Consider the following 16,649-nt stretch of genomic DNA (forward strand, 5'->3'; position numbering starts at 1 on the left):
CAGGGAGAGGATTAGCTTGAAACGAAACTCACTTCTAGCCTCAGGACACAGTAGTTTTCCTTTAGAACGTGGAAAAAGTCAGCCAACACATTTGTTTCAGACTAATCCAGAAATTCAGTTTTCCTAGATTTCTCCCTACACCATAAAATCAGAAGAGTCCAAGGCTCCAGCCATAATAATAATAATCTTTGACAGTAAAGCCTTTCACAAAGCTACATTTAGAACAGAAAGTAGCATCTGATGATAAGTCCTATGATTTGCCCAAATGTCATCTGGATTTGTACTCAAAGAAATTACAGAAATCTTTGAGTTGTTCGTTCCTAGACTAGATGAGAGAGAATCTGCCACCAAGGAAGCTGGGAATCTGGAAGAAGCCCCCCTCAGCCCCAGGAGGCTGCCAGTACACGGTAGCTGAAATAAACACAGCATGCCTCCTGCTCTGCTGGCAGCCTGTTTTCCAGATCATTCTTCAGTTTAATTTCAAGTTAAGGACTCTTTAAAGTTGAACTCTTTTTTTTTTCTTGATGTTGACTCCTGTTCCAGTACTCATTTTTTATTATACACGCAGTAAATGCACAGATGGGTATAAAGTGAAAAATACCTCTACTTCCCTTCCTCCCCTGGCCTTCTCTAGAGATAACAGTTTCTTGTGTAACCTGCCACAAAGTCAACGCATAACACAAGCATCTCTTGTTTAAGCTAATGAGATCATGTTATATATACTGTTTACGACTTTTTAAAATTTAATATTGAAACCTTTTCATACACGCATAGATATTTTTTCCTCAAAAAAATTTTTTTTAATGTTTATTTATTTTTGAGAGAGAGAGACAGAGTTGTAAGCAGGGGAGGGGCAGAGAGAGAGGGACACACAGAATCCAAGGCAGGCACCAGGCTCTGAGTTGTCAGCACAGAGCCAGATACAGGGCTTGAATCCACGGACTGCAAGATCATGACCTGAGCCAAAGTCAGATGCTTAACAGACTGAGCCGTCTAGGTGCCTGCCCCGCCCCCACCACTTTTTTTTTGTCTTTTTAATATAAATCACAACTGTCTGAGTGATGGCCTAGCAGGGTGAGGAGGAGAGCTATACCTAGGAGCCTGAACCCTGGCGTCTGCTCCCCATTCTCCCTTAGAGTAGCTGCAGAACCTTAGGGCAGCTAAAGAAATATAATCCTTCCCTGGATCTCAGCGGTCTCATCCATACAGGTGGCAGGGAGGAGAAGAAAACTTTTTGTGCCTTTAAGACTGAGGCTGAAGCAGGTGACCCTTCTAGTTTTGAGAGTTGTGTGATAAGACCTCCAAAGATGTCTATGTCCTAATCCGTGGAACCTGTGACTATGTTACCTTACATGGCAGAAGGGGCTCTGAGATGTGATTAACTTAAGGATCTTGAGAGAGGATGATTATCCCAGTTTATACAGGTGGGCCCAATGTAATCACAAGGGTCCTTGTAAGAGGGAGGCAGGGAGATCAGAGTCAAGATGTGATGAGAGAAAGGAGGTTAGAGGATGTGGGGTCACAAGCCAAGGACTGCAGGTGGCCTCTAGAAGCTGGACAAGGCCAGGAAGGGACTCTTCCCTAAAGCTTCCAGAAGGAATAAAGCCCTGCTAACCCAGTTAGACTTCTGACTTCCAGAACTGTAAAAGAATAAATTATGTTGCTTTAAGTACCTATGTTTGTGGAAATTTGTACAACATCAATAGGAAACGAATACAAGCTATATATTATATCTCATGATTCTAAAATGTCTTATAATCAAGCAAGGGAGCACTTACCCATGGCAGAAGGTAAGCTGACAGTAAAAAGGGGAAAACATGTACGGAGAAGGAGGAAGCTCTGGAGGAATATGGGGAAAGGCAAGGGCGCTGGGCCTGGGGCTATGGAGTTTGATGCAGGCAGGCTTCCCCTTGGGCCACCCATATCAGCCACTTCCTCTATTTAATGTTAGCCAAGGGTCTGACTCAGGGAAGAGGGCTCAACAGTATGGATGCTGGTCTGAGGGTCAAAGGGAGGGGAGCTGAAGAAGTGAGGGTCTGGAGTTGGGTCGAGTTTGCTTTTCCTCCAAGTTCATGCTCTATTATTTTCTTGTGTTTTTAGGCAAGAATTTGGGCAAGTCAGAGCTAACAGAAGGCTGATCAACTGTCCCAGTTTGCCCAGGACTAAAGGGTTTTCCAGAATGCAGGACCTTCCATTTTAAAACTGAGAGTCCCAGGCAAACCGGGACGACTTGGCCATCTTAGCTTGTGGCCTGAAAAGCTGGGGTAGGGGCTACAGGACCATCTATATAACAACACCAAAATGTAAGAATGACAGGCTCAGTAAGAGGTTGAGAGATTGGAAGAGAGAAGAGCCCAGTGATCCTAGATCATGAAGATCTCTGAGGGGAGGGGAGACTGGTCAGAAGAGGAGGAGTGGCTCTGAGCACCCAAGGGATCCAGGAGACTGTGATGGAGAGAGAGGCCAGTGGGTTAGGACAGTCACCCTTGGGAACCCCGAAGATATCAGGGATGGGGCAGGGCTGAGGTCAAAAAGAAGGTTCAAGCCATGTGCCAAATTTCCCTAAGAAATGAGGCAGCCTGGCTGGGAAGTCAGGAGACAGCAGCATGGAGAAGGGGAAAACAGATGTCAGTTGAATGACAGGAGCTTCAAAGGAGCAAAGGTTCTATACAGGAGTAGAGGAGAAATGGTCTGGAGGCTGCAGGGGGAATAAAGGGGAACATGGCCATATGACTTCTGGTCTTTTCAACTCCAAAATTCTGACTTACATGCAGGTGGGGATAGATCTTTCCACTGTGGGTCCAAAAGTTGGTGGCTTCTGAGGGTACTGCATCCTTGGCAGGACAGGGGACTATGCTGAAAAACTACCTTGACTATCTCTCTGCCTTAAGGTCATTTCCCAAGTCACAGAAAAGGCTAACAGGTTCCCAGTGGGATGTCTTCACTGTTGGCCAAGAGAGTTTCTGGAGAATCTTTGCACAGAGCCCAAAGTAGTTGGGCAAAAAGCTGAAGCGAGGTTGGGCTGGAGTTCTGACTGTCCGGGCTGGAATCCTGGTCCCACCACCGACTGACTGCAGTCCTCTGGCAAGTCCTTTCACCCTGCCGTGCCTCAGTTTGCTCCTCTGTAAAATGCAGAAGTCAGACGACCTACCTCAGGGGCACTAACACCACACATACGGCATCATCGATAGCACCTGCAGAATGTAGGAATTTGCAGAGTGAAATGAGGCAGACTTTGTCCAATGCCTCCCAATTTCCATTCCCTACTGCTTCCTGATAACAGAAACCCAACGTTGTTTGGGGATGACAATGTGTCCAGCTCAGTTCTCTCTTTCCCAGGGTCCCTTGCAGTAGCAATGTAACCTACTTCTGGCCAATAAAGTACAAAATCTGTTGGAAGAAGGGAGATTTGGGGGCAAACTTTTGCTTTCCTGGTAAGAAGGAGAAACAGAGGCTGGTGACCACTTTCTCCCTTCTTCTGGCCCTGGATACAGAGGTGATGTTTGGAGCTGTGGTGGTCATACTGTCATAATGCGGCAAATGCCCGTGTTCTCACGGTGGTGGAGAACAAAGACTGGAGGGTGGGTCCCTGATGGCACCCTGAGCTGCTAAACCAAAGTCGGTGATCACCTACCCTTGTTCCTCTTACACGAGGAAAACAGCTCCCAATTTGTTTCGCTACTTTATTTGGGGTCTATAGTTAACTGTAGCTGGACACATCCCTAAATGATATAGAGGTTTAGCGTGTCTCCGAAGGAGGCCCTTACAAAAGCACAGCACGCTCTCGATTCAGGTCATCTGCTTCTATCAAGAAAGGAATCAGGTGCTAACAACCCAGCATGAACCCCATGTTTCTTTTCCAAAAAATATTAAAGGGGTGGCCCCAAATAGGAAGTGTAGGAGCAGGATGTATAGGTGTGCCTGAGGGTACCATAGGGAGCCTGGGCTCAGCAAAGGGGAGCTGCCATCCTCAGAGCTGAAAAATAAGCAGATAATGCCACTTCCCCAAGCCTGGCCCTCAGCCCAAACTCTGCCGAGGACAAACCATCTGACAGAGTAAAGGGAAGCGGATCCCGCCAAGAGCCATTTAACCTGGCTACTTAATTGCTCACTCATAAAAATCACAGAGCCGGTTCTGAATTATGGTAGTGGTCAAGAAGTATGTTGTTTACCTACGACTGCTGTTGCTCGTTTATGCCAAACACACCGCATCCCTTCAAAAGCTTCTTAAACAGCCTCAAGTGAACTAACTAAATGGTAGGATTTGGTAAGCTCCTCTGCTTTCCTCCCCCCACCCGGTTCTCCGGGATTGGAAAAAATGAGGTTTTAACTCAAGAGTCTGGTTCCTCGGAAAAGCAAAACTGAGAAAAGATACAACAATGATGGAGAAAGCCAAATGATTAAAAAACAAAACAGGAGTTTACCCTAGGCCGCGCCCACAGGGCTCGCTGCGCTGGCTACCGCTGACACCCCACCCCCTCCTCCACCTTGCTTGGCTCGGGCAGGACTGCGATCAGTTTCGCATCTCTCAGGAAGGCGATGGAGGGAACTCATCTCAAGACCCTACCGGGGTAGAGCAGCGACCAGGGGCGGCTTCCACCAGGCGCCCCCGCCCAGAGGCGGAACCGCCTCCGCTAAGCGGGCGGGGGCTCTACAAGGTGTCCGGCGCCTCCGAGGTCCGCCCGGCTCGGGCCCCACAGCCGCGCAACCCGGGGGCTCCGGGCCGCAAGCCACGCCTCACCGGCGCCCGGGAACCAGGGAGCCCATCCCGGGCGCGAGGCCTGGCTCCGGCCCCCCGGCCCTGCACCCCCAACCCCGCTCCCCCGGGGGGCCGGTCTGGTTTCTTCGGCCCGCCTCCCGGCGCGCAGCCCCCGCCCCGGCCCGCACTCACGCTCCACGTCGTGCAGCTTGGCCCGCTCCTCCTCCAGTTTGCCCTTGAGGCTCTCGGCCTCGCTCTTCAGCGACGCCAGCGTCTGGTTCTCGTGCAGCCCATCGGTTGCCATCTTCGCGCCGGGACGCGGCGGGGAGCGAAGCGGAGAGAGGGGCGGCGGGTGAGCGGGCGGCGGAGGCCAGACCGGCGAGCGGGCGGGAGCGGCCCCCGGCGCAGCTCCAGCCGCCTTCTCCCCGAGCGCGGCCCCGCCCTCCGGCGCTGACGCGGGCGGCTGCGAGCCTGGCTGCCGCGGTCGACTCCCCCCTCTCCGCCCGCCTCGCCCGCGGACACCCGCGCCCCCTCCGCGCCCACCCCCGCCCTGGCACCTGCGGCGCGCGCCTGGCGCTGTGCCCGGGGCGATGCCCGCGGTGGCGCTGCAGCGCACAACACCCGGAGAAGCAGGGAGTGTCGTGCCCCTTTTACCGGTGGGAAAACCGAGGCTCAGAGTGGATAACGTGACTTGCCCGAGGACCCGCTCGTAGTGAAGGACCAAACTGGGATTCCAATCCAGGACTGCCGGCTCCTGGGACCTGGTGAAGTCCCAGTGACACGGCCTTCCTACCTGCCCCCTCCCTGGCACCGATCAGCTCTCAGTGGGACTTGATAGGCTGCGCAGTGGCTGCTACTTGCAGAGTAGGTGAGCAAGGAGAGGGCAACGAGGCCCGGTCCACACCCACCACTGATTCCCACCTCATCCTGGGTAGCCCTGGTTCCCCACCCGCCCCCACAACGAACCGGAAACTTTCCTCCTTCGTTGACTCAAATATACAAAAATAAAACTCGTTTTGGCTTCTGAGAAGCTGTAGTGTACGCCATTAAGACCGCACACTCTGGGTTTTGCTTTTCTTTTTTTCACGCAGAGAATTAAGTGCCTGGCCTGGGGTCAGCAAAAGGAGGTGGTGGCAGGGGTGGGGTTAGTATTCAGGGGCCCAGACCCAGCGTTTTTGAACATACGCTCAGTGATCTCAGCTGTGTCATTTCTGAGGCAGCTTCCTCCACCTTAGAATGGAAGGTTCCTAGGAGTCTCTCAAAGATGCAGATTTAGTGACTTTAAGGCAGGCTCAAGCATCTCTTTTTCCCAGTCCTGTGCAATGCGAGGCGCTGTTCCAAGTACTTTACGTTAATAAACCACAACAATCACCCTGAATGGATACTATTCTCCCCATTTTACAAATGAGGAAGTTGAGGGACGGAAAGTTTAAATGATTTGCTTGAGTCACACTCCCAGAAAGAGGCAAAGGCAGGATTTGGACCTAGGCAGTCTGGCTCTATTCAGCTACATGCCTCCAGACTTCAGTGTGGAGGACCCAACCCATGGCTTCTCCCTTTTACCCCTCCATGACCTTGCGTGTGTGTGTGTGTGTGTGTGTTTATACATGCAAAATGGGAAGGCAGATCGAGGTTACAAATTCTAGAGCAAACATTCCCAAACAGGATTTTGGTGGCTGTGCTCACCCTTCCCTCCTTCCACTTCTTGTCCTGGGTGGCTCTTCATCAAAGGAAAGTTGGAAGTAGCCTGGGTGGCTCAGTCGGTTGAGCATCTGACTTCAGATCAGATCATGATCTCACGGTTCGTGAGTTCGAGCCCCGCATTGGGCTCTGTGCTGACAGCTCGGAGCCTGGAGCCTGCTTCAGATTCTGTGTCTCCCTCTCTCTGCTCCTCCCCCACTCACACTCTGTATCTTTCTCTCAAAAATGAATAAACATTAAAAAAAAGTTGGAAGTAATCTATATTAATCTAAGCATGGTTGTCTAGGAGGTTAGATTCTGGGCTCTTTGGTTTCCTTATCTGGGACATCTACTTCGGCTGTTGTGAGAATTGAATACGAGAATTTGAGTGAACCTCTTAGCAGACACCGCCACCATAGCAGGTGTGTTTTAACTACCAGCTCCCCATTGATACAGGTTTATTCATCACTTATCCTCAGTATTTAGCATAATAGATGGTATATGGTAGGTGCTCAGTTAATGTTAACTTATCAAGTGGATATATAAAATAGAATATATAAACTGTATAATTAAAAACAAAACAAATACACAAAATATCAATGTGTTAATAGATATATACAACTATTTATAAAAGTGAAACTATTATATCTGCTTCAGAGTTTGTAGAGCAGAAGTGTAAAAGCATGGGTGCCATCAAGATCATACTTCCTGAGGATAACTCCTGGCTGTGCTGTGTGGCCTTGGGTGATTTACTTAACTTCTCTGGGTCTCAGACTCCTCCTCTATAAATGGAAAACACCTCCTCAAAAAGCCTCATCCTGGGTAACCCTGTAGAGCATCCCATGACACATAGTACTTGCTCAAAATTAAGGCTCCCTGATACACTTGAGCAATTCATATGAAGTAATTTGATTGAGACACTAGGCCATGGGAGACACTTCTCACCAGGATCACCTCAGAAGGCCTGGCCAGATAGCATCCTCCCATCACTTCCTCAGGCTGGTGCCTCGTGGCCCCTCGTGGGCTGTGTGTGCCTGCTCAAGGTCTGCCTGTGTGTGATCTGGAGTGAGCAGAGCTTCACGCTGGAGCGTGTCCTCCTCTGGACGTTCTCTCTGTAAACTAAACCCCACGTATCTCCCAATCTGGAGGGTCTGCCACCTAGAGATGAGGACATGCAACTTTTTAATAGCTGGGAAAGTTTACAAAGTGCCTTCCTGTACTTTGGTTTCCACTCCTGTTTCTAGGTAAGGAGTCTGGAGAGCAGAAAAGTTGAGTTCTGCTACCTTTCAGTAGTAGTGGCATTACAGGGTTGCCTCATTTGTGAAAAGGGAAACTGGGGGCTCACAATCCCAAACACCCAGATAAAAATCAGCTGTCGGTCACGTGGATGTCTCATCAGCCACAGGAATGTGTCTGAATAATTGGGAACCTGCAAGTGCTTATGGTGGAGATAGCCTGTGACCGTTTCCTGAAAAGTGCCTCCGACCTGGGAGAATCTATGATGCTACAGGATGTGATGACAGGGATTCTGGGCTCCTTGTGTCCAGAGAAGAAGGTGTTTAAAAAACAAAAGAGCTAGATTCACAAATAGCACTGTACCAGGATGGTAGGGTCGCCGGAAAGCAGGCCTCTTTTAAGAACTGAATGTCCTCGGTTTGACGATTTGCAGAGCTAAGTTTAGAACACAAGGTGCTTCAGGTAGAAGCCTGTTATACTAAGCCTGAATCTTGTGACATCAGGATTGTTACGCCTGTGTGTCACTCTGGGCTGTTTACTTGCCATTTGCTTTATGAGAACATAAATGGAACCAAGAAGATGAATACTGTCTTTTCCTCTTCAGGTGGATAAAATGTAAAATTCCCCTCTCCTCTCTTTGATACATGGTGTTTAAAATGTGCTGATAATTGGGGGGTTTCCTATTGGGCTTCTGGAGAAGAGTGCTCTACCACCTTTGACCAGGTGGGGGCTCTGCTCAGCCACATTACTGAGCCCAGCTTTGCAAATCCTCTGAGATAGGATTAATTTCAAGGGCTTCAGCCATGCTATGGGCATTATGCTGCAAGATCTGAACAAAGCTGACGCATAGTCACCTCTAGTGAGGATTGATTTGTGTTCTTTGAAAAATGTCAGGATTTATATTCAGTCCCCAGCCCTCACTGAAGTCTCAGGCCTAAGGAACACTTTTCCCTGAACTTAATATTGTTTACTACTGAGGCCTTATAGGGTTCAGTCTTCAATAGAGTTAGTTGTTCCTAGGGAGAGCTGGACCAAGGTCTTTGGAGAGGTACTTCCAGGCTGTTTATTTGCCAGAGTCCCTTTTATCTTAGTTGCTTGCCTAGCAGACTAGTAGAAAGCAGAAGCAAAAAACATTAGTCCTAAAAAATAATAATAGCCAAAACATTCATTGAGCACATCCTGTGCCAGGTACTACTGTTTTAAACACTTTATCAGGGGCACCTGGGTGGCTCAGTCGGTTAAGCATCTGACTTCGGTTCAGGTCATGATCTCACGGTTCGTGGGTTCGAGCCCTGCATTGGGCTCCACACTGACGCTGCAGAGCCTGCTTGGGATTCTCTTCCTCTTCCTCTCTCTCAAAATAAACAAACTTAAAAAACATAAATACTTAATAAAATGAACTAATTTGATTCTTACAAATCCTTATGAGATAGTGCTATTATTCCTATTTTACATATAGGAAAACCTACCACCTAAGAGAGTAGAGATCTGCTGGCACACCACCACCAAAGAACACAACTTGGATCTGAACTCAGGAGGTCAGAGACCAGCGTCCACACCCTGAACTCCCATGCTGTACTGCCTCACTGAGCCCATGTGTGCTGTACGTGTGTGTGTGTGTGTGTGTGTGTGTGTGTAAATTCCTCTGTCACAGGACCCAAACATTAGACATCATTTTAAAAACAGGTAACTACTTAAATTTCTAAAAGGTGGCACTTACAATTTCTGCACACATTGAACAGTAGCTGAGCTGTTGAGATTTCTTGAAAACTGGCCTCAGAGCTCGTTGTTTGAAACATTTGTCACAGGAGCCAAATACGTTAACTAGAAAGGTCTGATCACACATTTTTTTTTTTTTTGCCCAAAATGAAGCTGAAAAAGAGAGAGAAAGAGAGAAAGGGACATATGTGCATGAGAAAAGCCAACAGAAACAGCTTTTTAAAACCTCATCTTCCTTTTATCATGATGGTTGCTCAGACTTCTACATGTGGGATGAAGTATATGCAGTTAATGTATAACCTTTGATTTATTACAACATGCTGGGTCAACACCAACTCGTTTATTTAATCAGGAAGAAAGCATTAGACAATAGGTTTTCTGGGGTTACCATTTAACTGGCTCTTTTGGCAGCTTCAGACATGGATGCAATTAATCTTTGCAGCACAATATTAATCCTGTGGGGCTTTGCAGTGGAAAGCATTGTTGTAATGGATACTATAATTTAAAACTTAAAAAAATTCTGCCTCTAAGGTACACTTTTGGAATAAAGAATCAGAAAATGGTAGAGCCTGATCTCAACCAATACTGTAAGGCTGAGTAAACGCAGTATTGGTTCTCTGCAAGGGACACATCCCACTTATTAAATATTTGACAGCCACAGACCCAGGGTCCCTGTCTGTCCATCAAGAGGTCAACAGACAGGCCCAGGCCACTGGAGGGAGAGCAAACTTACGGAAGCAAAACCATCTGGTGGCTAAGGGTGCTGGCTCTGGCTGACCAGATCCTGGCCCCACTACTTAGGCAAGTTACTTTGAGCTCTCTGGATCTTTGCTAATCGATCACATGGGGATCTTAACATGTATTGTCACAGGGTCATCAGGGGATTTAGAAGAGACAGTTCATGAAGCTTAGCTCAAGGCTGGAATACCGTGAATGCTCCTTGGATGTTAAGTTGCCCTGTGAGTGCCTACAGTAGCAGCAAAAGCAGCATAGCAGTGGGAAGGGGGTGGGGGTGGGGAGGCTAGAGATGTGGAAAAGCAGAGGTGAGCCTAAGGCCACATTTCAGGCAGAACACAATGAAGGCCTTACTTGAAACAATGGTGTGGGATGTATGTGGACCACACTTAGGAAGAAGGAGCCAGACTTGGCGACATGTGGGGACAAGGAGGGGGAGATGTCTACAATGCCTCTTAGGTTTCTGTTGGGGAAGCTAGGTGTTGCAGTGCCACTGCTGGAAATGAGGACAAGAGGGTAAGAGGGGGAGGGAGCAGCCATCACGGTGGAGCCGATTTAATAGGTGTTCCAAAGAGTGGGACACATCAAGATTCAAAGAAATAACCCCCTGAATATAAAGATATTTGGGGGGTACTGGTCTGAACATTTCAAAGAGCCAAATTTGAGAAGAATGTATTTATGGGGCAGGTGGCAGCGGGGACACTTCTAAGGCGGGATGTCTATCATGCAGAGGTCACCATGGGGCTGGAGAAATTGGGTTGAACTCTCCCACAGCAAAGGGGCAGCTGATAGTAGTTCTGGAGATCTCTAAGTAACAGAGTAGTGGACAGTCCTTTAAGGATGAAAGATCAGAAGGGAACCAGCTACTGACCACCATGGAGTGCTTGGCCCTGACTGCTCACAGCCACCCCAGGAAGGAAGCAGACATCTGTGTTACAGCTGAGGAAGTGCCGGGGGATTAACCATGTTCAAGGTCAGTGGTGGAGCCTGAATCTGTGTGCAGTGGGACTCCGCAACACTTACCGTGGAACCGGCACAATCAGTCTGCTCTGCCTTTTCATAAAACACTCAAGGGCCTGCCCACTGGAGCCTGGCCTTTGGCGAGGACCCGGTAATGTTGCCTCCCACTGCCCACACCTGCCAGTCACTAGATCATGCTGAGGACTCCAAGTAATAGCATTAGGAAGGTGAGCCATGGGTTTTTCAGCAAGGCAGCAACGTCATTCAAGTGGATTATTCTAGCATTTGTGCTTCCAAAAGTAGGTCAGAGAGAGAATGTACAACAGGGGAATCAACTAGGTTAGGAAACTGTTATCGTGTTCTGGGAAAGAGGAAACAAGCTCTGGATGGAGTAGCAACTGTGAAAATGGAAGGAGAGAAGAAACCTGAGGGACCGAGTGGAGAAGGAATACAAGCATGGCTAGGCGTTATGGGAAGGCAAGAGAAAGGGAAGGAGGAAAAAAATGCCACTATTCCAAATCTGGAAGGAGACACTGAATTTTAAACTTTATCAAATGATAAGAGCTGTACATGTTTGTTAGAAATAATTGGAAACAGAAGGACATGAAGAGGGACAATCACCTGCATGCCCTATACTAATGAAGTGACTGCTGTTAACATTTTGTGTCTTCTTCTAGTGTCTTCATAAGCATACATTTATACTCTAAAAAAATTGGAACTGTATGCCATGTATAATTTTGAACTGTAGTTTTTTTGCTTCATAGTGCTATTGCATATTCTTGGAAAACACCATTTTCTAAAGGAGACCACCAGTTTTGAGACATACCAACCTTAAATCGCTTCACACAGCTAGCATTTTAGATCTGGTTATTAAGCAGGCAAGCAACAAACTAAATTAGAAATATTACAGTATTTAAAACTATAAATATTATACATGGGCATTGTAGTGTCAGGAAAAATCAAAAAGGTATAAGGAGGAAAATAATCATCTACAATCCCACTGCCCAGAGAGACTCCTGTCCACATTTTGGCATATACAAGAATAGATTTTATAGTTTTAATATTTTTATACACTGGTGTTTTTCACTTAGCATCTATATCATGACTAAATTTATTCTCAGTGCATTCTACCATACTTATGGTCAATAATCCTTTTTATGGTGAGGGAACTTTTCCCATCTAGGACAAGTGTCTCAGTGAACATTTTGACAAGAAAAATATAAAAATGTCCCATCTTAACAAGCCTTGGGCACCTGGGTGGCTCAGTCGGTTGAACGTCCGACTTTGGCTCAGGTCATGATCTCGTAGTTCACAAGTTCAAGCCTCGCATTGGACTCTGTGCTGACAACTCAGAGCCTGGAGCCTGCTTCAGATTCTGTGTTTCCATCTCTCTCTGCCCCTCCCCTGCTCATGCTCTGTCTCTTTCTCTCTCAAAAATAAATAAATGGATAAATAAGTAAAAACATTAAAAAAATAAAGAAACAAAAAAACAAGAAAACAAGCCTTGACATGAAGTTGTTCTGCGGTTGTCCATAGAACTCAAACCTTCCCCTAATCCCACGCCAAGCACAAAATGTCCTTCCAATCTTTCACCTAAATATGTAATTTGAAAATTACTGAACAACCCATCACCCTATATTTATTTTTAAGAGTACAGGCCAAAGATAGAAAGTCAGAAGTGAAAGTCCCTATAACCTGCTCTGCGTTTTTTCCCCCTTATTTAGATTTGGCGCATATTCTTCCAGACTCTTCTGACACCATAGGTAAAGCTTTGTGAGTTATACAAATAAGGCTGTTAGCTATTTGCCTTCTTCACCTCATTTATTGTCAGTACTTACAGATCTGTTTTGTGATAACAGCTTTGGTATTACTCTATACTATGTCCTGTCATAATTTATTAAACCAACCTATTATTGCATATGTAGGGTATCTCCAGTTTTTACTTATAAAAGTAAAATGGGCAAAACAACTCCCCCTCCACCCCACCCTGCTTTGCTGGTGGAATGTAAACTAGTGCAGCTGCTGTGGAAAACGGTTTGGCAGTTCCTCTGAAAGCTGAACAGAGTTGTCACCATATGACCCAGCAAATCCACTCCCAGGTATATGCCCCTGAAAACTGAAAACACATGTTCACATAAAAACTCATACATGAATGTTTGTAGTAGCATTTAAGCCCAAAGTGTCAACAACTCAAACCCATCAACAAATGGGTTTGTTGATCAACAAACAAACAATATATGGTATACCCATATAGTAGAATGTTATTTGGCAATAAAAAAGAATGAAATCAGGGGCGCGTGGGTGGCTCAGTTGGTTGTGTGACTGACTTCGGCTCAGGTCATGATCTTACAGTTTGAGTTTGGGCCCCACATCGGGCTCTGTGCTGACTGCTCAGAGCCTGGAGGCTGCTTCAGATTCTGTGTCTCCCTGTCTCTCTGCTCTTGCCTCTGCTCAGGCTCTGTCTCTGTCTCTCTCAAAAATAAACATCAAAAAATTAAAGAATGAAATTCTGTTACAGGCTGCAACATGGATGAATCTTGAAAACATGCTAAGTGAAATAAGCCAGACACAAAAGGCCACTTACTGTGACTCCAATTATATGAAATGTCCAGGATAGGCAAATCCATACAGACGGGGAAGGTAGATTAAAGGTTACCAGTAAGTGGGAGGAGGGGAGAATTGGGAGTGACTGCTTAATGTGTAAGGGGTTTCTTGTCTGGGGTGATGGAAATGCTCTGGAATTAGATAATGCACATCCTTGCATATATACTGAGAACCACTGAAATGGATGCTTCACAACGCTCATTTTTGTGTGCGTTATCTCATTAAAATTATTAAAATATTTTTAACGTTTATTCATTTTTGAGAGACAGAGGGAACAGAACCTGAGTGGGGGAAGGGCAGAGAGAGAGGGAGACAGAATCTGAAGCAGGCTCCGGGCTCTGAACTCTCAGCACAGAGCCCACGCAGGGCTCAAACTCACTGACCACAAGATCATGACCTGAACCAAAGTTGGACACTCAACAGACTGAGCCACCCAGGGGGCCCCAAGATTATTATTTTTAATACAAGACTTTGAACGGACCCTTCACAAATGCAGACATTCATATGGTCCATAAACATATAAGAGGCGCTCAATATCATTAGTCATCAAAGAAATGCAAATGAAAACCACACTGCTATACCAGTACTTACCCACTGGAATACCTAAAATTCAAAAGACTGACAATTCAAAGCATGGCCAAGGGCGTGGAGAACTGGACCCTTTTCCTTGTTGGTGGGAGTATAAACTGGTACAACCTCTTTGGAAAACTGGTTGGCAGGACCTACTAAAGCTATACATAATCTGTGAGCTGGCAATTCTACTCCTGGATACACACTCATCAGAAACAAATACTTATATCCTCAAAAAAAATGAATAAGGATGTCATAGCAGCTTTATCCAGAATAGCCCCATGGAAAAACCCAAATGTTCATCGACAGACCGGATAAACTGTGATATGAAATAAAGAAGAAGAAAGCTCTGATGCACATGACAGTGTAGATATAGCTCACAGATGTGACTATATAACATTTGTATTAAAACCTTCCTATTCCGGGGCGCCTGGGTGGCGCAGTCGGTTAAGCGTCCGACTTCAGCCAGGTCACGATCTCTCGCTCCGTGAGTTCGAGCCCTGCGTCAGGCTCTGGGCTGATGGCTCGGAGCCTGGAGCCTGTTTCCGATTCTGTGTCTCCCTCTCTCTCTCTGCCCCTCTCCCGTTCATGCTCTGTCTCTCTCTGTCCCAAAAATAAATAAACGTTTAAAAAAAAAAAAACCTTCCTATTCCATAAGCTGCGTTCTGAGGCTTATGTTCACATGCAAAGTGTTACTTGGATCCATTTTTAAAACAGATTATATGACTTTACAGATGCCTAACTTTTTCCCCCTGGATGCCAGCACGAAATATATTTTTAAAACAAAACACCTTCCTAGTATTTCAAAAGAAACACATGCAGGTTGTAGAACAATTAGAACAGGCAGATTAACCCCCCAACCCCCCCTTACCTGTGCTCCTACCTCCCAGAAATCCCACCTAACACCTTGGTGTGTGCACATAGGAACACTTTCGGAGCATGTGGGAGAGCCTGCATATATGTGGGTACATACATACCTTCCAGAGAGTCAACACTTGGAGCGACCAGCTGAGGGGTCAGTCAGACCTGCAGCTCCAAGGGGAAGGTGCCGAAGCAGAAGCCTCACCTCTAATCTCCTTATCTGGGTGTTGAGACTCAGCAGCTTTGTCCCTTCCCACGGGCATGCACTGCCGATGGCATCCTTCTGCTCATCCGCACCAGATGCCCTCAGAACCTCCGATGACCTGTGTCTCGGGCTCAGTTCTCTGCCCTCCGCAGGAGGCAGATGTGGCAGCTTTGCCCCTCACGAATCCATTTCCCGCTCCACTGAGCAACCCTAACATTCCCCTGTGACTGTTACCAGCGCCTCCTGCCTTCTCAGTCCTCAGCCCACCAGCACGTCTTCATTTTGGCTATCCTTCCCACCTTCAGCTTTGTGGGACTGAGCAGGATGTGGGATGAGTGCCCCTCTCCCCTCTCCATGCATAAAGTTTTCAGCCTCTGAAGGTCCACGTGTCTTGTTCCCAAACAAGATCTACTCCTGCTCAAGGCTGACCAGCCTCTCCCCTCCAATCCTGCTGCCTCTAATAGGACCTTGCTCCTGCAGCCCTGTCCCATCTCACCAGCATCAAGATGAGCAGTGGAACGAGTAAGATGTGGACAAGCTCTCCAGGAGCTCACAGGGTAGCAAAGGAGATGGGCAATGTTACTGGCTTCTATAGCCCAGGGCGAGTGGTGTAAAGCAGGCAAGAACCCTGACTTGGGGGAACCGAAAAGGAAGGGTGATGGGCTCCTGTGGCCTAGGGAAGATGGGGAGAGGAGAAGGGGCATGGAGAAGGTCACAAGTGCACATCAGAAACCCACTCACGTCTCTGCCAAGTGGCCCCTCCTCTCACTGTCTGGGAGCCCACAGAGGCACAGCCTGAGGCAGGACTTATGGCATATTTACTTCCCTTCTAAAAACATTTATATACTTTTTAAAAAAGTTATTTTTTTTTAACGTTTATTATTTTTGGGACAGAGAGAGACAGAGCATGAACGGGGGAGGGGCAGAGAGAGAGGGAGACACAGAATCGGAAACAGGCTCCAGGCTCCGAGCCATCAGCCCAGAGCCTGACGCGGGGCTCGAACTCACGGAGCGCGAGATCGTGACCTGGCTGAAGTCGGACGCCCAACCGACTGCGCCACCCAGGCACCCCTAAAAAAGTTATTTTGAGAGAGAGACAGAGAGAGAGAGAAACCCAAGCAGGCTCCACCTTGTCACCAAGTCCTACATGGGGCTCCAACCCACAAACTGTGAGATCATGACCTGAGCCTAAACCAAGAGTCGGACACTTAACTGACTGAGCCACCCGGGTATCCCCACTGTTTATACACATTTTATGAAAAATTATGAATCTATAAAGATCCCAGCATCTTTAAGTATACAACCCTTGAAGAAAAGCATAAACCTCATGCACGTAAGACAAATGTAGTCTCCCAGCAATTAAAAAAAACCTGACCCAAC

The 16,649-nt window shown here is 47.2% G+C and overlaps 1 protein-coding gene across 4 annotated transcripts in view; it reads right to left on the reverse strand.

Annotated features, from left to right (window-relative positions):
• GNB5 (G protein subunit beta 5) overlaps window positions 1-15,311 on the reverse strand; it is a 63,894-nt gene extending 48,583 nt beyond the window's left edge. Inside the window, exons 1-3 of one of the 4 annotated variants that reach the window (XM_040492708.1) lie at window positions 15,181-15,311; window positions 9,336-9,487; window positions 4,892-5,003 (exon numbers count right to left, since the gene is read on the reverse strand). In XM_040492708.1, coding sequence (XP_040348642.1) covers window positions 4,892-5,003; window positions 9,336-9,461 — 238 coding nt within the window. In that variant the 5' untranslated portion in view covers window positions 9,462-9,487; window positions 15,181-15,311. Of the gene's footprint in view, window positions 1-4,891; window positions 5,121-5,256; window positions 5,357-9,335; window positions 9,488-15,180 lie in introns of those variants that run through there. The other 3 variants (XM_040492711.1, XM_040492710.1, XM_040492709.1) reach the window with 3 other exon arrangements.
• Window positions 15,312-16,649: the final 1,338 nt, after the last annotated feature.

Source organism: Herpailurus yagouaroundi, unplaced genomic scaffold, assembly GCF_014898765.1.
Source record: "Herpailurus yagouaroundi ecotype Mexico unplaced genomic scaffold, PumYag 184, whole genome shotgun sequence".
Lineage (NCBI taxonomy): Eukaryota > Metazoa > Chordata > Mammalia > Carnivora > Felidae > Herpailurus > Herpailurus yagouaroundi.